This window comes from Perca flavescens, chromosome 3, assembly GCF_004354835.1.
Source record: "Perca flavescens isolate YP-PL-M2 chromosome 3, PFLA_1.0, whole genome shotgun sequence".
NCBI lineage: Eukaryota > Metazoa > Chordata > Actinopteri > Perciformes > Percidae > Perca > Perca flavescens.
The window spans coordinates 4,227,191-4,248,375 of record NC_041333.1 but is presented as its reverse complement, the minus strand read 5'-3'; the positions used below and the strand labels follow the sequence as shown (position 1 = coordinate 4,248,375).

The window sequence follows — 21,185 nt, the reverse complement described above, 5'->3', positions numbered from 1 at the left end:
GACAGTTGTGCCCTTGAATTAGAATATCCTTATTCTGATCGGAGAAGATCGAAGATGTCAAATGGGTTGAGGAGGCTGAAATCACAGATGAAATGGCAAGTTATTGCAGTAAAATGTAATTCATTTGAATTAAATATAAACTAAATTAAAACACGTTTGATGTCAAAATGTCCAGGGCCTGTGTGAAACCTCCAGTGGAATGACAGTAACTGTGAGACTCTGCACAGCAGATGCTTCTGTTGTCCGAAGGCGTCCTACTGAAAGGAGGCTGAGCCAAGCAGCGGATTGGCTGAAGGAGACGTTTGGAGGCGGAGTCACATTGCTAAATGCTTGTTTCTAACCTGCATACAGAACAGATTCATCCCTGGGTTCAAGCATCCTCCGACCAGTGTTACACCAGCAAGACGCAAGAAGCACTCCACTCTGCTGGTGACTAATGCAAGTGAGAACCGACAGGTTAATATCAAAGTGCCCATATTATGAAAAAATCAGTTTTTCTGAGATTCGGGGTGTTATTTTATGTCTCTGGTGCTTCCACACTCATACAAACTTAGAAAAAAAAAACATCCATGCTGTTCTGAGTGAGATACGGTTTCTGAATGTGTCCTGCCTTCAGTCTCCGGGTGAGCTGTTCAAAATCTGCACGGCTTTCTACGTCAGAAGCCGAGACGAGGTGGCTAACCGTAGCATGCTAGCGCTAGCATGCTAGCTCGTTCTCAATGGCAAAACACTGCTACAACACACACACTTTTAATATAGCCTTTGAATGTGCAATTACCGTATATTTTACTCCTCAATATTTCCTCTTAATCTAAATTAGGGTTTGTGTTCTCTACTGTCTTTTATGTAAGAGTTGATTTATTGTATTTTAAAAAAAAGTCCATCTAGGGACGTGCATTGCAAATTAACTTAGGCTATAAATGCTGCGGTGTGTGGCATAGGTCTATGCTACATACTTATTCCTATACAAATAAACATTAATAACAATAACAAAATTAGATTTTCTCAAACAAGCTGTCTGGTCTGTGTGGTGCAAATATTGGAAATACACATATTTAGACAGGTAACGTGGGAATATTCAAATATATTTGTTATTAGTGTTATTAGTATATGTGATTAGTTTGATACAATTATTTGTTTTGCTTGTTTTGTCTGACCAACAGTCCAAAATCCAATATTTTTACTTAATCCAACATATTTACTTACTGTAGCAAATCTTTAAATTAAAATTTTTACTTGATGGACAACTTCAATGATTCATTTTCTATAAATCGAATACCCAATTGCAACTGTTTTAAAGGTCCCATGGCATGAAAATTTCACTTTAGGAGTTTTTTTAAGATTAATATGAGTTGCCCCAGCCTGCCTATGGTCCCCCAGTGGCTAGAAATGGTGATAGGTGTACACCGAGCCCTGGGTATCCTGCTCTGCCTTTGAGAAAATGAAAGCTCAGATGGGCCAATCTGGAATCTTCTCCTTATGAGGTCATAAGGAGCAAGGTTACCTCCCCTTTCTCTGCTTTGCCCGTCCAGAGAATTTGACCCACCCATGAGAGAGAGAGAGACATCATGCCCCCCCCTCTCTCCTCCTCAATAGCTACAGACACAGAAATGGCACATCCTAAGGAAAGCTCATTGTGGTACTGGTTCTAGTGGCTGTAATTCTGCACCAAGGCTGAATTTCGGGAAAGAGACTTCAGATACAGTATTAGGGGACCACTAAGGCCTATATAAAAGAGACTTCAGATACAGTATTAGGGGACCACTAAGGTCTATATAAAAGAGACTTCAGATACAGTATTAGGGGACCACTAAGGCCTATATAAAAGAGACTTCAGATACAGTATAAGGTCTCTATAAAAGCATCAGAGCACCATGTCATGGAACCTTTAACACTAATACATAGTGTCTTTCAACTCTTGTATCTTGACATCCATCCACAGATGAATTCCAAATGTCACCAGCGTCCTGATGTTCATTATGGAAGGATGTACTCACTCCCAGTCCCACGGTTTAGCTGAGGTGCATCCCCGGGGAATGTGGCTGCATTGGAGGCATATGGTGGTATTCTAATAGAGCAGTGCTGTCAGAGCCAACAGCCTGAAGGGAAACACTGTCATGCAAGCTGCCAGTCATGTGTATGCTGTCTGAGCTACTCCCAAAGCGCTTTACTATCTGGTAGACACCCAACTACTCACTAAAGCAGCTGAAAGGAACACAGCAAATGTGTAATTCCTTTACAAAGTTAACAACAGCTCCACAGGGAAACTAACAGAGACAACAATGGCAATAAAAGGGCCGAGTAGGCCACACTTACATGACTGCAGTTTAGCATCTGGAGCTGTGGTTGTTTTGTGAAGAATCAGAGTTAAAAATGGTACAAAATGACCCAGTAAAGTGTACATTGGAGACTTTTAGGAGGGAAGCCGAAGTGCAAAGAAAGATCATTATCTGACTTGACCATAGTGAAAGTTTGAGGAGGAGATCCACAGGCAAGAAAGAGGTTGGGTCGGAGGTGTTGGTGGTAAAAACAGCTTCACAGATAATCCTGTCGTACCACACCCTGACTCTCTGTGTTCCACATATATTGCAGCCGCCGGCACCACCTTTTCATTTAACAGATTATAAATAGGGAAGAAGAGACTGCTGCTGCAGTTTCTATGGTTAAGGCTGGGGGGACATGAGAAAACAGCTGCTTTCTTTTTCTGTCTGAGGACCCTGTCTGCACCAGAAGCTTAAAGAAGCATCTGAATCGAGCAGGTCGGAATAAGACAAGACATGAGTAAAAGTGGAGAGCAGGGAAAGGCAGCAGTCAGCTGTCAAGGCTGGAACAAATGTGGTGACACTTGAGAGCGAGGACAGCAGTCAACCCATCATCATATCAGCCAATCAGCACAGTCAGTACAGATGCCACAGGGACCCTTTTGCCTGTGCAACCAGTCTTTTTATATATTTTTTTAAAGGTTATTTATTGGGCATTTTTATTTTATCAGATAGTGACAGTAGATAGACAGGAAAGGGGCGAGAGAGAGAGAGAGAGAGAGAGGAGATGACATACAGCAAAGGCCCGCCGGTCGGATTCGAACCCGGGCTGCTGCCAAGGACTACATGGGGCGCAAGTCTACCAGGTAATCTAGAAGTTCCCTCTGCAACAGATCAATCTTAAGCTTTTCTGGACATCTATTTTGGGTGATTGGAATTTATTTAGTTGATTTTGGTCAGTTTATATTTATGGTGATAGCTACCACAGTAAAGATTGATTCAGCACAGCTGTTTGAGGTGGCACTTTGTGACTCAGTCAGACAGGATCAGGGGATGAATGTGAAAACGCAGGAGGGGAAAAAAGTGATTCTCTTCACAGTACGTCTAAGCATTTTCACACAGTGGTTGCTCGGAGTCAGCACTCTGAACAAATGAATCTGCAGTAGCTCCATGTTGGAACAGAACACATTATATTTAGTAAAAGCTGTAATGAACTGGCAAGTTCGCAGCTTGTTCTGACACATTTCTTAAATCTCTGTTACACTTAGAGACACTCAGCTTGTCAAGTGAATAGATTTCTCTAGATGAAGGCTGCAGGAAGCTTGGGACTGAGCGACCGGGATCTGATCCAGATAAAATGCTGCAGTATGCAGGCTGAGGGGAGGAGAGGGACTTACAGATTTCTTCATCGAAACCTCTGTGGTGCAGCAGCTTTCAGCGCTTACTCAAGATAAATGAATGAAAAATGAAAGGAAGTGACTGGCTGTTACTATGGCAACTGAGGATAGCAGGGGCAGCCACAACTACTGCTGAACTAACTAACGAGGAGATGTAGATGTGATATCACACAGGCACATCAAACAGAAATATATTTCTGTCTGTGTGCTATTCCACATCTACGTATTTTCACGAGTTACACATTATGAGCCAAAGTAGTAAACTTGTGTAACTGTAATTCATATTAAATGTATGGAGAGAGAGCGTGACTCACGCTGAGAGGCTCGGCAGGGATCACTGTGACTGCTGTCGTTAGACTGGGTGCTGGACACCGACGAGACACTGGAGCTCCGGACGAAGCCGAAGGTGGCCAGACGGGCAGCTGGCAGGGCGGTGAAGCCTGGAGGACGGAGACCAGACTGGCCTGGTTTCACCAGGACGCTCTTAGGGGTGGCTTCTGGACCTCTTTCTCCTGACCTCTTTTGCTCTCCTAGAGGTAGATGGGAAAATATTAGTGGGTGAATCTACAAGACCTACTGAGGTAGGGGCCACACTTTCTGTTTCTACGTTATATTCTTATAACAAAACATAAAGAGTTTAGAGGTAAAAGTAATAAATATATATGATCTTATGAAATCCAATCTTTGAAGCTATTGTGCGTAGTTTCTGCCGCCCCCATGAGGAATTCTAAGTAATGACAACAAAACGGTCGGCGCGTCCGCATGATACAAGCCTTCCGTGATCCTCCTCCTCCACGCAGTTGCTAGTAGCCAAGGAGGACACGGAGGATTAAAAAAACATGATAGACTTTTCAGAAGAGGTCATTATCTTCACTCGAGTTCTGTGCGGGAAAGTCATGAACATAGTCATACTGAGAAATCCAGAGAGAGTTGTGTGGAGCTGATAGTCTTAATTGCATTGCAGAAACTCATTTGGCAACGGCTTGAATGGAAAATTCCATGAATTACTTAAAAATGGGCAATTGTGAATAAAACATCTGTTTTCTTCCCCGATTTTCAGTTTTTTTCCTGACCGTGCCCCTTTAGTGTAACTAAACTTCTTCATGGACTGAATTGAGATAACTTCATGATCATGATTTGATTATTATTATTATTATTATTATTATTATTATTATTATTATTATGCAGTAGCTGCAGATTGAGTTAGTAGATCCTTGCTCATTGTAATGAGAAAAAAATGACTATTTACTCATATATAAATAATGGCTCAAGATTTATTGGGAGAGAATATGCATGAAAAAAAAAGGATTCATGTCACTTTCACAAATCTCATGCAGCTACAAAGACGACACACATACATGGAAACGTAACAACTTTCATTCATTCAGTGAGGAAAATGCACATAAATCAGAGAGCACCATATGTAGAGGCTGTCTAGATTATGATTTATAATGTGAGCAGGTAGAAATAAGCAGTGCAAGTAGGTAGGATGTGTGTTACATTGCTATCAAATGCTTTGCACTTCAAAGAGTTTAAGGTGCCAAAAGCCAAGCCTCATCCGTAAAGCATGATGGGGGAAAAAAAAATTTGTAAACCATCCAGCGAGCCGAACAGGATAACTCCGCAGCTCAAAAAGAAGATGGGATGTGCACAGAATATCAAAGTATGCATAAAATTATATGGGTTCAAACCATTCTTTGTTTTGCAACATAAGCACGTTAGTATGCAGCATGTTAAATATGCTCCTGTGTTCTATTATTTAGGTTAGGACGCAACTTTGTCAGTTTACACTGAACACTGCGTTCCCGAGCAGTTCTGCTCAAAAAGAAAAAAATGCAAATAAAAATAAATACAGAGTTAGAGAACAATTATACAGTACGTACAGTATAGTACAAAGATGAAGACATATCAACAGCCATGCCAAAGAAACATGATATCCCCGGGTCCAGATCTTAATTGGGAGGACACTGATTTTGGTTTAGTAACAGGATAGACTGATCTAACTTTTTTAATCCCATTGAAAAATCATAGAATATGCTGACACCACGTGTACATTTTCACTTTGAACCGATTAAGCCAGCAGATCACCATCTCACCTGCAGGGTCCTGGTAGCCTCGGGCAGCCGTTGCGGCAGCCTGAGCGCACTGGCCTGGGCCCGGCGCTGACCTTTGGCCTGTCTGTTGAACTCTTGTCTTGGCTGCAGGCTGCCTGGTGACCGCCCCTAACCCCAGCTGAGGCCTCAGAGCTCTGGGTGAGCGGTAGACACTGCCTCCTTCTTGGGAAACAGGCTTGGGAGGAACATTACAAATACAGTTATCATAATAAATATTTCAACTGACGGGCAATAACAATCAGAATCAGAATACTTCATTGATCCCCTCAGGGAAATAGTTAAGTTGCAGTTGCTCACAGTCAAAAAGGCAAAAATAAGAGTAAGAAAAACGTGTCAATAAATGTATAAAGTAACACAACTAAAGTGCAAGAAATAAAAAGTTGTGTAAAAGTAAGGTAAGATTAGGTTAGAAAGATTGTGTTGCTATACAATGGATTGTGCAAATGCTATTGGAGTACAGTGTGAACATACAATAAATAATGTCCAGTTTGAACATAACTAAAGTACAGTGTGAAGATAAGCAGCAGCATGGAACAAGTGGCTGAAACATGTCAGACTACAATGATGTCAGGTGTTGCACATGTAACTAATAAATTATTGCACCGAGGAATTATTGCACATAATTGTCCAGGAATATTTACATAATAGAGATGTGATATGGATAATATCATTCATTTGTATTATGGAGTGCAATGATAAACTAGATTATTTCACTTATAACTACATTAGGCATTGTGATTGTATGTACTGATGTACCCATTTTGTGACCCTAAATCAGAAAGTGAGGCTGCAGAAGCAAAGAGCAGCCTGTCACCCCGACAGACAAGAGCTGAGTCCCAGGAAACGGGGCCACACCAACATTAGCCTCTTAACCCCCTACAAGAAGACTTCTTCTGCATTTAGCAACTGTGTCATTTATTGTTGGCAATACTGTTAGCTTAGATGCTAATAGACTGCACACAGGCCTTGTTTGTGTCTTTACATTTAGGCGGTCAACAATTTCATATGTTCACTTCGATGAAACAACTCAATGTTTAATGCTTTATAGTTTGAAACTTTGGGATTTCATCGGTGAAAACTGTTGCTCGGATATTTTGTCAATTGCATGTTACTGTACCTTTTTTTGTTGTTGCTTCAACCACTAATAAATGCAGTTATGTCATGTACGTGTATCAAATCAAAAGTCCATTTCTCACCTCTTGGAGATATTTCTCAGGCATATCCTCATGAAAACTGCCCGACTTTCCACTCAGCCTTTGAGGGATGGTGCTGCTTGGAGGTTTCGCCCCAGTCCCAGCCATGGCTGGAGGATAGTACCCAGCCTTCTGCATCTCCTGTCGATATTTGTCAAACAGCAGGTTGGAGGAACATAGCACCGGCGTGGATTTAGGTTGAGGACCAATCTTTGGATCTTTATGAGCTGGAGGGCTGGAGTAAGAAGATAGTCTTACTGGGAGTGTAGAGGCTTCCAGCGGGGCATCTGTCCCTTGGGGTTTTGCTTGGGGATTCTTTCGAACATAGGTGATGATTTTTGGTCTGACATTTTTAGGCTTCTGGGGAGGAGAAGACCTCCTGGGTTCAGGCTCTTTCTGCTGACACGTGACAGGTTTGGGGATGCAACTGCTCAAACCTGTCTTACCTGGTGGTTTGACTGTTTGACTTAATGCTCTCTGAGGGGAGTTGCTGCGCTCCAAGCTCAGTGCCCTGCCGCTGTGGACCTTGGCTGGAGAACCAGGCGGTCGTCTCTTGGGGGAACAGGAAGTTGTTTTCGGGGAGGTGGGAGTTGCTGGACGACTGGGGCTTCCCCATGGCTTCCTTCTCTCCAGACTTGAAGAGCCGGACGTGACTGGGTTCTCAAAAGAGCCCTGCTTTTTGGAGGTGTTATCAAAGGAGAGCTGCTTCTTGAAAGTATTCTCAAACGATGGCTGCTTCTTGAAAGTATTCTCAAATGATGGCTGCTTTTTAAAACTCTTGTCAAAAGAGTTTGGATTTTTCAACGAGTTATCAAATGATCCTCCTTTCTTTATGGCTTTGGATTCAATTGATGACTGAGTCCCTTTTGTACCTGTTGTGGGTGGGTTCATGTCAGGGGCCTCATCAGCTTGTGTGCTTTTATCCATTTTAGTGCTTTCTTCATGTGATGTTTTTGTATTGGGTAAACCCTTGTGCTCTGCACTTCTCCTTTGATCACAGTCTCCCCCTGGGACGCTATTGCCTGCTTTATTTCTCTGGTTATTGTTCTCTCTGTGCTCATCAATGGCATCCTTACACGGAATAACTCCGTTGCGCACTTGTGCCTGTGATGCCGCATCCTCTGAGTGAACTGTTGAATTCAAATTCATGTCCACATCTTTCCTGTGTATTGTGCTTTTCCCAGGGGAGAGGGGAGGGTGATCAGCTCTTTGAGAGGCCTTGCCAGTCTGGGAAACCAGAGTCACGTCTTCTGAGATGGTTGAGTAAGGACCAGTGGCAATGTGCCAGGAGTCTGTTGTCTGGCTCCTGCCAGCAGTGTCCATAGCAGTGTCCATGCTTGAAATGGTGGACAGACAGGACACAAAAACATCGGTTTCTGAACTTAACTCAGTCCTGGACGCCTCCCTGCTCTCAGAGACACGAGAGGCACTGGATTCCTGATCACTGGCGCCATGCAGCATGGACTTTCTCTCTTCCCTGCTCTGATTATCTGTCACCTGTTCTACTCTGGCTTCGCAGCGTGGTGAAGGCTTTTGTTGAAGCTCTTTCTGGTCTGTAAGCCCGACAAAGTCCTCTCCATCCTCGACCAGGTAGGCCTCCAACTCCTGACACTCCAGCATCTCAAACTCGGCCAGCTCGGGGTCGTCACACCGGGAGTCTGTACCCCAGATGATGACTTTGTCCTGCTGTGCTGTTTCAGTCGTCAGGCCAGAAAGCGTGCCAGTGTCACCCGCCGTGCCGCCATCCTCTGTCTGGATATCATTGGCGTTGGCATCCCCTTCAGCCAGCACGCCAACCTGCTGGTTGTTGTTCCCTAACTCCCTCTCACCGAAATGCTCTCCTCGCTCGCTCATTTTGGAAACAGCTCTTACAGCGCCCTTGAGAGCACTTCCAAAATCAATCAGCCATTACGAAAAAGGTCTGTCTACCCATCAAAGAGTCTTAGTGGCACAGCAGGAGCCTAGATTGGATTTTCACATTTCGTTCCAGTAATCAGAAAGGCTAATATCATATCTAATTTGGAAGATGGATCCTCATGACATCTTGGGTCCTTGTCCTGTATAAAAACAAAAGATAACAAATTACAATAACAACAAAATTTGAGATGTCCGACACAAATGTATTGAACGGGTTTAAGCTGTTTTAAAAGATTCAGAGCCCTCGATGAACTATTGTCAGGGGCCCCAGATTTTTTGGCAGCACCCCTGTAGAAGACACAGAACCATTAGTATCTTCTTCTGTTGAAAAAATCTCAATTGCTTCCTGCTTCCTCTGAAGTGTATTTCATGCAATGTAATTGAATTCTATACTTAACTAGTAAAATAATATACTCTGGAGTAAATCAGATCACTTTGAACACCTAATGTAACTGTCTGATCCAGTAGCAGTCTCAGTAGCAAACCATGAATGTAGGATTGCAAAACCCCAAACTAGAACCTTACTAGTGGCTTGTTATGGTTATGGCTGAAAGGTCATACCAGGAGAATATCATACAAAACATTATTTATCAAGAGAACCAGAGAGGAGAACAGGAGACCACTTACATTCTGACAATTATAACTACTGCATTCATTCTTCTAGAAGTAACTACATTTAACTAATTATATTTGGCTAATTATCTACTAAATTGGCTTGTATAGGAAAACAATGGATGAGCATAAGAATTTGATCTGTCCTATAAACAGTGCCTGGATTGGTCCAAAAAAAAAAGGTGCCAGTACCCTAATTCAGCGGTTGCAGAAGAATCGGGCTGAAATAAGAGGATCACATCATGGTGCCGCTCCTCAGCCACAGCAGAATTGAATTGGACCAAGGAAGGTGCCAGAACCCCAAGACATGATCATCGCATGGTCTTGGATATATTTATAAATATTCATAAGCATATCTTGTAGGGGTGACCCCAAATAGTGGACTATTGGGCGATTCAATCTAAGGAGGCTGATTCGACTACCAATCTCACGCTGACTCATCGCAGTGTCTGAAAATGTGGTTATGAAAAAAAAGGATCACTCAATTCAGCCTATAGGAGGGGGTGTTCAATGTCTGGTTTTACATAGAATTGATTGGTTTCACCCAATAAATCATGATTTATAACCTGTTTTATTATAAACATAATCCCTTTAATAATACTGTTGATAACAATTGCATTATTACATTACATGTCATTTAGCTGACGCTTTTATCCAAAGCGACTTACAACTGCTATATATGTCAAAGGCCGGATGCCTCTGGAGCAACTAGGGGTTAAGTGTCTTGCTCAGGGACACATTGGTTGATGTATCGCAGTGGGAACTGAACCCAGGTCTCCCACACCAAAGGCATGTGTCGAATCTACTGCGCCATCACCACCCAATTAGAAGCAAAGGTACTTACGTGGACAAAAATCAAAAGTGCTGTTCAGTACTGGCCTATTTCAGGCACTGCCTAGAAAAGTCTTTGTTTTATAGCCAACAATATGAATATCACTTTTGCAGAGTGCTTTTCACAGATACAATCAGTCAAGTGCTGTGTGTTGCACTATTTTAAAGATCTAAGCGCACAGCGTGAAGCGCATGGCACAGGTGCGTTAAAGGTTCCATGGCATGAAAATTTCACTTTATGAGTTTTTTAACATTAATGTGTTCCCCCAGCCTGCCTATGGTCCCCCAGTGGCTAGAAATGGTGATAGGTGTACACCGAGCCCTGGGTATCCTGCTCTGCCTTTGAGAAAATGAAAGCTCAGATGGGCCAATCAGGAATCTTCTCCTTATGACATCATAAGGAGCAAGGTTACCTTCCCTTTCTCTGCTTTGCCCGCCCAGAGAATTTGGCCCGGCCATGAGAGAGAGAGAGAGACATCATGGCTTTCAAACGAGCAAAGTGGCACATCCTAAGGAAAGCTCATTTTAGGACTGGCTCTAGTGACTGTAATTCTGCACCACGGGAAAAGAGACTTCAGATACAGTATTAGGGGACCACTAAGGTCTATATAAAAGAGACTTCAGATACAGTATTAGGGGACCACTAAGGTCTATATAAAAGCATCCAAAAACCAGCATGTCATAGGACCATTAAGGGCGTGTCCAAATCCACTTTTGCTAGTTTGACGGCAGAAAAAAGGGTCCGTGCACCGGGCGCATGGTTCAAAAGGGTTGTACTTAGTGTCTTCATTAATTCCTAGCTGTGTTTTGGGTGTAACATGCAATAAACCAATCAGAGGGTCATCTCCCATTCCCTTTAAATGCCAGGCGTGTTTTTACCTTGGCACATTGCTATTATGATGGAGGATTTGCACCGTAATATTTTTATTTATAATCTTTTGCATGTTTGCGTGCTGTTGCGCTTCCCTGTGTGCGTTACAAGCATAGTGTGCGCACGCTGTGCATAAGCCCAGGTGCATTTTACTGATGCACTGTTAAAATAACAATGAAATGTTACGCTATTGACTTTAGACCAGGATATTTTTAATTTCTTAAAATAGCAAAGACACTTGCGTTGGGCTTTGCGCCACACCGAGTGCTAGATAGGGCCCTATATGTCTTATGCTTCTGCTTAACCATCGGCCTTGCAGTGTAGTTTGAGATTGTCAACAAGACCATTTACATTCTGCAACTGTCATTGTCATTGTCCACAGTATGATCCCATGCATGTTCCCTCTGAGTCATTGCTTACTGTTCCCTTCACTGCTGTAAATACATCAAATGTTACCAAACCCAGAACATGAAGTAAACAGCTGACAATGACACAACAACATGTCATTGTCTGAGATGAAAAGAAGTATCTTTTTGATATTCTTGCAGAGGAGCTGTGTGGTTGTGGCAAAATGACAGCATGCTGCGCTGTGGGGCAATCAGGAGGCGGTTAAGTCTGTTTGTTACTACATTAGCAATGAATGGCTTCACATTTATGGTGTTTACACGTAAGCATGTGTGTGACAGGCTGTCTCTGAACTCTGGTGCTGCTGGTGGTTTTTGGAGTTCTCCTTGTGAGGCCTTACTGCCTGTATCTACAACACAGAATGCGCTTACTATTAAGTATGAGAGCGAGTAATCTGTAGACACCAGAAGTCAAGAGGAACTTGTTAAACACAAAGTGATACTGATGTGGAACTTATAAGTGTGGAAAATATATCTGACTGTACCATGTGGGACTGACTTCCCTGCTGAGATCATGATAGGGGAATTTATCGAGTTCAAGACTGTCAAAATGGATCATTTTTTGATAGAAAATTGGAGACCTATTACGCTCTTAAATATTGACTACAAAATTGTATCATTAATTTTTGCTAAACGATTAAAAAGAGGTCTTCATGAGATAATTAGTGAAACACAAACAGGTTTTATGTCTAAGCGTCACATTAGCTCTAATATAAGACTTGTTCTCGACCTGCTGGACTATTCTGACAACATCAATACTGATGCACTGATAGTATTTCTTGATTTTTATAAAGCATTTGATACGGTAGAACACTATTTTTTACTCAAAGCACTTCAAATTTTTGATTTTGGACAAAATTTTATATCTGCAGTTGAAATGTTTTATAAAAATATTAATAGCTCTGTGATATTATATCCAAATACCACAAAAAGATTTCCTGTACTGAGATCAGTTCGCCAAGGCTGCCCTATTTCACCGTTCTTGTTCCTGCTGGTGGTTGAATTACTGTCATTACATATTCGACATAATCATATTTTTAAAGGTTTGTCTATTTTTGGTAAGGAAATTAGAGTTACTCAACTAGCGGATGATACGGCTCTCTTTTTGAGTGACAAACATCAGATTGAATATGCTATATCCCTAATTGACCAATTTTCCAATGCTTCGGGTTTAACACTTAACAAATCTAAATGTGAAATTTTATGTTTGTATCAGACTGAAGAGGAAAAAATGTTTAATATACCTGTTAAGAAATGTGTCAAATATTTAGGTATTCATATCTGCAAGGACCACAAGGAACGTCAACAACTTAATTTTTCATCTAAATTGAAGAAGACTAAAACAATACTGAATTTATGGCTTCAAAGAGACATTTCTATTCTAGGTAGGATTCTTTTAACAAAAGCAGAAGGAATTTCAAGATTTGTTTACCCTGCCCTCTCTCTCAATGTCCATGATTCAACATGTAAAGACATAAATTCCATATTTACGAATTTTGTATGGAAAAACAGACACCATCATTTAAAAAAAGCAGTGCTCTCTGGTTGTAAGGATGAAGGTGGATTTGAACTTCTAGACTTTTTGGACTTGAATTACACCTTTAAGGTGAAATGGTTGAAGGAATGTTTGAGAGCACCTGAGTCTTTGTGGTACTTTATCCCCAATAACATTTTTAATAGTGTAGGAGGTCTTAAATTTGTATTAAAATGTAACTACAATATTACAAGATTGCCACTAAAACTATCCCAATTTTATCAACAAGCTCTTTTGGCCTGGAAGTTATGTCATTCTCACAACTTTTCTCCACACAAGTCTATCTTATGGAATAATGAATGCATCACTAGGGGGAACAAGTCACTCTATTTGCAAAACTGGATCAATAGAGAGATTATCTTCGTGAAGGATCTTTTTGATTGTAATGGTCATTTACTTAATTATGAATCTTTTCTCAGAGAGAAAGCATTCCCAATAACGTTCAAAGAATATAATTCAGTTTTCAAATCTATACCTACTGGCATTTTAGAATTAATGAAAAGTTATAAAAAACAAAATGAAGTTACTGATTTTAATTTTACTTTTTATATTAATGGTATGGATATTATGAGCAGTAACTGTACCAATAAACACATTAGAAAATGCTTTCTAAATTTAAAGAAAATATCACCTCGTGGGAAATTTTCTGGAATTCTCATTTTACTGATGTTAACTGGCATAAGGCGTGGCTTGTTCCCTTTAGATATTGTATCACGAACAAGGTTAGGGAATTACATTTGAAAATATTACATAATATATACCCTACAAACCTATTTATCTCGAAATTCATGCCTGTTGATAACTATTGTAGTTTTTGTAAAACAGAACAAGAGTCGTTAACCCATCTTTTTTATGGTTGCTCATTTTGTATTGTATTCTGGAAAAGTTTTGAAGATTATATGGTATCTAAAACAAAATATACAATCACACTTGAAGGAAACATATTATTACATACTTTGAATGTAAAGATCGGAAGTTATGTAATATTGTAAATCTTTTTATTTTATTAGGTAAGTTTCATATCCACAAGGCAAAATTTTCCAGCTCAACACCGTGCTTCAAATTATTCCAAGTTGAATTTGACATATACTTTGAGTCTCTTAAGTTGGTATCTAATAAGAAAGCTATACTAATATATGATATCTACTTAAATTTCCTTAAGTGATTTTGCTGTCTCTTATTTTTAACATTATTGAAAGTCTGTTTTTTTTTTTTTTTTTTTTTTTTTTTTTTTTTTTAAATAGTACTTCTCTTATTTCATATATTATCTGTATACATTTTTGTATTATTTCTTCTGTCATATTACATGGTTGAATTTTTGTTATTTGTATTTTGAAATAAAACTTGAAAGAAAAAAAAAAAAAAAAAAAAAAAAAAAAAAAAGAGAGAAAAAAAAAAAAAAAAAAAAAAAAAAAAGACTGTCAAAATGAATTTAATGTTTTGGAGCACATGGTCTGGCAGCTCACTTCTGATTATAAGAGCTGTATTTAATAATTGCTATGGGGGTATGGGAAGATCACCGGTTAGAGTGTTTACTCCTCGACGCTGGCGGTTCAACTCCAACCCACGGCCCTTTGCTGCATGTCAGTCCCCCTCTCTTTCCCCTCTTTGGCTGTCCTTTAAAAATAAAGGCCTAAAATGCCAAAAAAATGATCTTAAAAACATAAATGGAAATAATTGCTATAGATTATTAGCAGCAGGTGTGTTCACTTGTTCTGATATTTAGGGTCTCTGATTAGGACTATAGTATACATTGGAAAAATCCAGTGATCAGCTCCATTTCTCCTGTTTCCCTTCATGTCTTTAGCCAAAGGCACATAATGAATGATGTCTGCAATTGACCTATTTCCTGAGTGGCCTCGTATCCAGTAGAGAGAGACCTTTTACCAGACGCTCAAAAGAACCTGCACATTAAGTTCCCATCTTGTCAAATCTTTGCTATTATTCAGCTCTGGTTGTCAAGTTCAACTACATGTAGGTAGCATACATTCCCTTTAAACAATTGAAAATTAAATTAAAAACTAACAACAAAATATTCTCATTTTTTATGCTTAAGTGGTCAATTCAATTTTATTTATAGTGACAAATCATAACAGAAGGTATCTCGGGACACTGCAGATAGAGTAGGTCTAGACCGCACTCTATAATTTAGAGACCCCAAAAATCTGTGCCTACCTAAAGTCACAAAAACTAAAGGAAATAAAAGATATGTTATTTCAGGTATGCACTAGTAGCCTAAAAAGGGATGTCATCAGGGCTAAAAATAGAAAGTGCAAAACAAATACCTGTTCAAACAGCTTGGGGCGAAAGCGCTCCATGGTGTTTTAAGCTCCCACCGTGGACTTCAAGGCACCTAACCCTAACCCTAGTGCCTTCCATGCAGCACTGCCTGGAAGACGACGTTGGGGGCTTAAAACACCAAACACCGGCGAAAGAAGAGCTAAACTGGTGAATTCTCTTTGTTTTATTAGTCCTTGTTAGACTCATCATCTGATTAGCACGAGACCTGACCGACTGCTGATCCACCTCATCTCTTTGCTCCCACATTATGCCCTAACAAATGCACTTGCACAGCAGGAGATAGCATCTCATTTCCCTTCTTATGAAAATAAATCTCTCGTGTCATATTAGTTTGCTGCATGCTCAGAACGGGGGAATTACTATCGGTTACAAACCACATGCTGTGTTTTGCAATGCAAAGAGGGCCCAAAGACAGCAGTGTGTTGTTTAAAGTGCAGGCTAACACACTACACTAAATGCTGTCTCAGCACCTGCACTGCAGATCCCCTTACACCTGCCTCCCCCCTGCCTCCCTACCAGGTCTCCCACAGCACTGTGTGGTTACCACATAACACCACTAACTCCCTCTGGGTAACCAAACAGCCGATGAAGCGTCGGTTAAGATTCCTGCCTGTAGTACGCTGCCTGTCAAGAGATGACAAATTGGATAAATGAAGTCTTGTTTCAAGAGAGAAGCTGCAATCTGGTAACAGGATTGTTTCTGCTGCGGGTGGCCATGATACTTCTCCATCCCTTAAATTGATTTACAACTCCAAATCATTGCAGTGCAGACAAGCGTACACCGCAGTAGCAACAGTACTGAACGGCATATGACGCTCATACTTCAAGACAATGGAAGATAAGAAATATCAAGGAAACAGTAAACAACATGGGGACATATCGTCCACATATCTGGCACCACTAAATCTAAATAACTTGTCAAATGACAAAAAAAAACAAATGGAAGTTAAACTAATGCTAATTTCTAACATCAACATCTCTCAGAATCACAAAATGGACCCTAGCTGGCTTTAAGGAATCCTATTTTACCCTACCTGCCCTACTTTTGGGAGTCAAGTTCACATTTTTTTTTCATACTGTGGATTTCATAATGTTCTGCTTCACAGTCTCCCATGCAGTACAGAGATAATGAACTAAAATAACTTTTTAATTCATTTCAACCTCGTTCTCTTCCCAGTTCTCTGGAGAGCTGTCTGCCGGGCAGGATGCTGCTAGTCTCGCTGACTGAAAAAGTGCAGCGCAAGTACTCTGATCCACTGATATTCTCTTCACTTCCTTTACCACCCCTTTGCTATTTCCACTCCCACAGCACATACTGCTCGAAATTTTATCTGACTTGTGATCACTCTCATTTAATACACTATATGTATTAAATGCACTATCCGTCTTTGTAATATTCAATAGGCTACAGTATATCACATAAGTATCAGTTTTATGCACTGAAGTGTCAAAAATTAGGAGAGAATTAGGACCGAAAGAAAGGTACAAAACAAATTTGTAATCTGTGTTCATGTGTCAAATCAATCTGTCCATTTACTCTGCAATTCAAAGTCCTCCAACTCTGCAGCTCTGCTCCACAAACGGGGGGACAAATGCTCGGTCATGGTGTTAGAGGTGCTAGGTGATATTCTTCATCACTCCCCCCCTCCCCTTTGCTATTTCCACTCCCACAGCAGCACATAATGGTATGGGGCTGAACGATAGGAGGAAAATACGTGATAACGTTGTTGAATATCGCGATAACGATAAACAGAGACTAAAGTGTACTCAGTTCTGCCTTTCTGCTGCTTTCAGTATTCTGCCACAATACAACACATTGCTTGTCCAATTTAAAACAAATGAAAGGAAATCATTACCAACATTCTTTTACTGAACAAATTAAAAACTGAATTGACTATAAAAAGGCAACCACTAAAAAAAGAATGACGGGTACATTTCCTGGTTGTTTCCCCACTCACGGCTGCACCAGCTGATAATGTTCCTGCGGTGACACCATGATGGAGACTGAGGAAACGTACGCTGGTACCAACAACATGCTTCCCTGAGCATGTTCCCCCATCCCCCCAGCGTTCAGCATCCCACCCCGCCGCCACCTGCCTCCTGATACTGTATGCAGCATGGAGGGCGAGACCTTCACATTCATCAGGGCCTCTTATGAAATCTGTGCATCTTTGCGCGACGGGGCTTGTGCGAGTGTGCGCTCAGACCTCCAGTTTTTCTCCGTGAAACAGAAGCTCGGTCACTTTCAGCAGGCGTATATATATATATATATCTGGGAGCAGAGCACAGATCAAGGCCTCTGTGTGTCCACCAAGCTTCACTTGATGTCTAATCTGGAATGCTCATGAAATATTGAGGATGCATGAACATGGAGGCGCCAGTCTCCCTCCCTTTTTAATGCTTCAGCAGCCCTGACTTTCTTTGTGTAGCCAAGCTAAGGTCAAAGAAAATCTTCTGTTGTTGTGACTTTAGCACATTGAAACTAAAGTGTGTGTGACTCTAAGGCCTACAGGTATGGCTGGGTGTCGCCAATAATTTTACAAATCGATTGGATTCCGATCCACGACGCCCCGATTCGATTACGTTTACGATTCGATATCAATTAGGTGAGCGACGTTTCAGTTACAACACCAATCTGGCCTGGATATAAAACACATTCTCAGAGAACGTATGCTGTAAATTGTACAAGGAAGAAGCAACCCTAAAATATTTTTATTTTTTGAAAAAGGCATATATTAAAAGATTGATTTCTGGATTGTATTAATCAATATCCGATCACTCAAACAAAAATCGGTTTTAACTGGAGAATCGATCATTTTAACAACGCCCCACCTACAGGTGAAAGGTGAAGAAGCAACACACTGCCGGAAAAAAAAAAAATGCACCAATATGTAACATCAGCACCTTACATGTTAAATTAGTATAATCACCGATCGATGCCTCTGTGCCTCTGTGGTGCTCAGTGCTTCGCTGTCTGTCACACCTTACATAATGCAACGAGGATCAGGCCCGACAGACAGCTGTCTCTTCACTGTTACTGATGTTCATTCATTCAGCTCCTTGCTGCCTGGTTCCTCATTTCACAGCTTCTAAATATAAAGTGCATACACACACACACACACAAGCCCCAAACAGGAAGGAGAGGGGAGGCTTTGTTGCTTTTAAGGACAGGCACTGGAAAACAACCATAAGATACTCTAGACGCGAAAGAACATGTCACACACACACACACACACACACACACACACACACACACACACACACACACACACACACACACACACACACACACACACACACACACACACACACACACACACACACAGGTGAGTCCACCTATTAGCGAGGTTATCTTTTTTTATATCTCGACTGTATCCAACAGCTATTAGAATTTGCACGCCTGGAAAACACTTGGACAATGACTTGAAAATATGAACATTAATACACACAGCAGCACCAACAGGATGCTCCGCAGTCTCTCCAGCAGATGCAGCAGTAACGTGTCTATAGGTAATGATCAGTGGCGCTGATGGGAGATGGGAGAGAGAGAGAGGCAGAGAACCGTCCCGTCCCCCGGCGGGAAAAGGTAGACCTTACCGTTCAGATTCCATTAATCCGCGGGAGAAGAGCTCGGCACTGAAGACAAGGAGAGGCAGGAGGGACACATCCAAATGTAGCCGTGAGGGAGATGAGGGAGTCTGCAGCTTCGCTGGGAAACAGAGGGGAGAGGAGAGGAGATGAGATGAGAGGAGAGGAGAGGAGAGGAGTCTGCAGCTTCGCTGGGAAACACGGAGGAGAGGAGAGGAGACGAGGGAAGGAAAGGAGGAGAGGAGACTCAACGCCCATGCAAACATGGGCTCCAGTCGCCCCCTGCAGGTGAAGCCATCCATTTCTTTTTTTCTCTTGTTGAACGAGGTTCAGTTTAAAAACCCCCAGAAATGAAATGCTTTTTGAAATGTATTAACCCCAAAAACAGCTAAAACTATACTCCTGCTTTTGATTTTGATTTTTGATTTACTTTCAAAACTATATGACTGCTTAACAGTATAATCATGCTAAACGTTGTGTTACTGAGATTATTCTAAACATGCTTAGAGACATCTTAGTGTGAATTACTTTGTGTAACTGTCTGCCTGACCCTGCAGCTGGAAAGAGGAAGTGTCTGCAGGGTGCATACGTTTGGGGTTGAGGCCCTACGTGCACATAGGGGAGAGAAAGATGGCTGGATTGACCTAGTGATGAACTGGTCCGTTAGATTGTATGTTAGATAGTGAAATGCATATGCATATAGGACATATCGTCACATGAGATGTTTTTACGTATGTCCAGCCTGATATCTGCATTAAGATTGTATTGCCATGGAAGGTCATATAAAGTGGTTGAACACCACTGTGCTGCATCTATGAAGGGAGGGGGATGAATTGTGTATAAAAAGAGAAGCTTTGCAAGTCAAAGGGCCCTCTTTTTTTAGGGCAGCACCAGAAAAAGGGCCGAGAGGCACCTTACTGGCGGGACCAGGAAAGAGGGCCGAGAGGTACCTCACTGGGGGACCAAGGAAAAAGGGCCGAGAGGTACCTCACTGGGGGACCAGGAAAAAGGGCCGAGAGGTACCTCACTGGGGACCAAGGAAAAAGGGCCGAGAGGTACCTCACTGGGGGACCAGGAAAAAGGGCCGAGAGGTACCTCACTGGGGGACCAGGGAAAAAGGGCCGAGAGGTACCTCACTGGGTGACCAGGGAAAAAGGGGGGAAAAAGGGCCGAGAGGTACCTCACTGGGGGACCAAGGAAAAAGGGCCGAGAGGTACCTCACTGGGGGACCAGGAAAAAGGGCAGAGAGGTACCTCACTTGGGGACCAAGGAAAAAGGGCCGAGAGGTACCTCACTGGGGGACCAAGGAAAAAGGGCAGAGAGGTACCTCACTGGGGGACCAGGAATAAGGGCAGAGAGGTACCTCACTGGGGGACCAGGAATAAGGGCAGAGAGGTACCTCACTGGGGGACCAAGGAAAATGGGCCGAGAGGTACCTCACTGGGGGACCAGGAAAAAGGGCAGAGAGGTACCTCACTGGGGGACCAAGGAAAAAAACAGAGCTCTCTCAACCTCTCTCTTGCTTTTTGGGGCACCCTGTGCTTTAGAGCATTTTGAGTGATTGAACTTAGTTCATTTTTTAATTTTAAATTTTCTTCATATTTTGTATAACTTATTTTGCTTTTTAACTTTTGCTGCAACTAAAATAAAAATACCTGTGTTCACATTGAGCAAGGTAACCAAAAGAGACTCCTACGTTTTTTGAGATTTTTTTCATTTTTCTCCTTTTCCTCCACTTCACCCATGTGAGCGGGGGACACCCCAAAAGGGGAAGTGGGGACTCCTCTTTAACCGCGTGTGGTTTGCAGCAATAACCCCGGGGACCGATTTGACAAGCAGACCTTTCATCTTTCAGCTGAGAGGAAGCTTCTGTGACCAAGGCAGACGTGACTGTCAGGACGTGAGTGATCAATTGAAATAATTTGGTTGTAAAGATCTTGTGTGCGCTGTGTATTTCACATACGGGAGACATCTAGGTTGTCAATCAAAGCCTCTTATCTCGTCATCGGGTTTCCGCCGAAGCGAGGACCCTTTAATACGGGTGTGTGTGTGTGTCTCTCTAAAAACAACCTAAACCATAGGGAAGTATCTGAAATAACTCCTTTTAAAATAGGCTTAACCATCCGCCCCGCTGACAGTAACTGGTGTTGCTGTACGGCAGA

The 21,185-nt window shown here is 41.8% G+C and overlaps 1 protein-coding gene across 1 annotated transcript in view; it reads right to left on the bottom strand.

Annotated features, from left to right (window-relative positions):
• Positions 1 to 19,130, bottom strand: part of mtus2b (microtubule associated tumor suppressor candidate 2b) — a 40,219-nt gene extending 21,089 nt beyond the window's left edge. Inside the window, exons 1-4 of the mRNA XM_028572830.1 lie at positions 19,033 to 19,130; positions 6,969 to 9,022; positions 5,755 to 5,947; positions 3,973 to 4,188 (exon numbers count right to left, since the gene is read on the bottom strand). Coding sequence (XP_028428631.1) covers positions 3,973 to 4,188; positions 5,755 to 5,947; positions 6,969 to 8,819 — 2,260 coding nt within the window. The 5' untranslated portion in view covers positions 8,820 to 9,022; positions 19,033 to 19,130. The remainder of the gene's footprint in view (positions 1 to 3,972; positions 4,189 to 5,754; positions 5,948 to 6,968; positions 9,023 to 19,032) is intronic.
• Between the last annotated feature and the right edge of the window lie 2,055 nt (positions 19,131 to 21,185).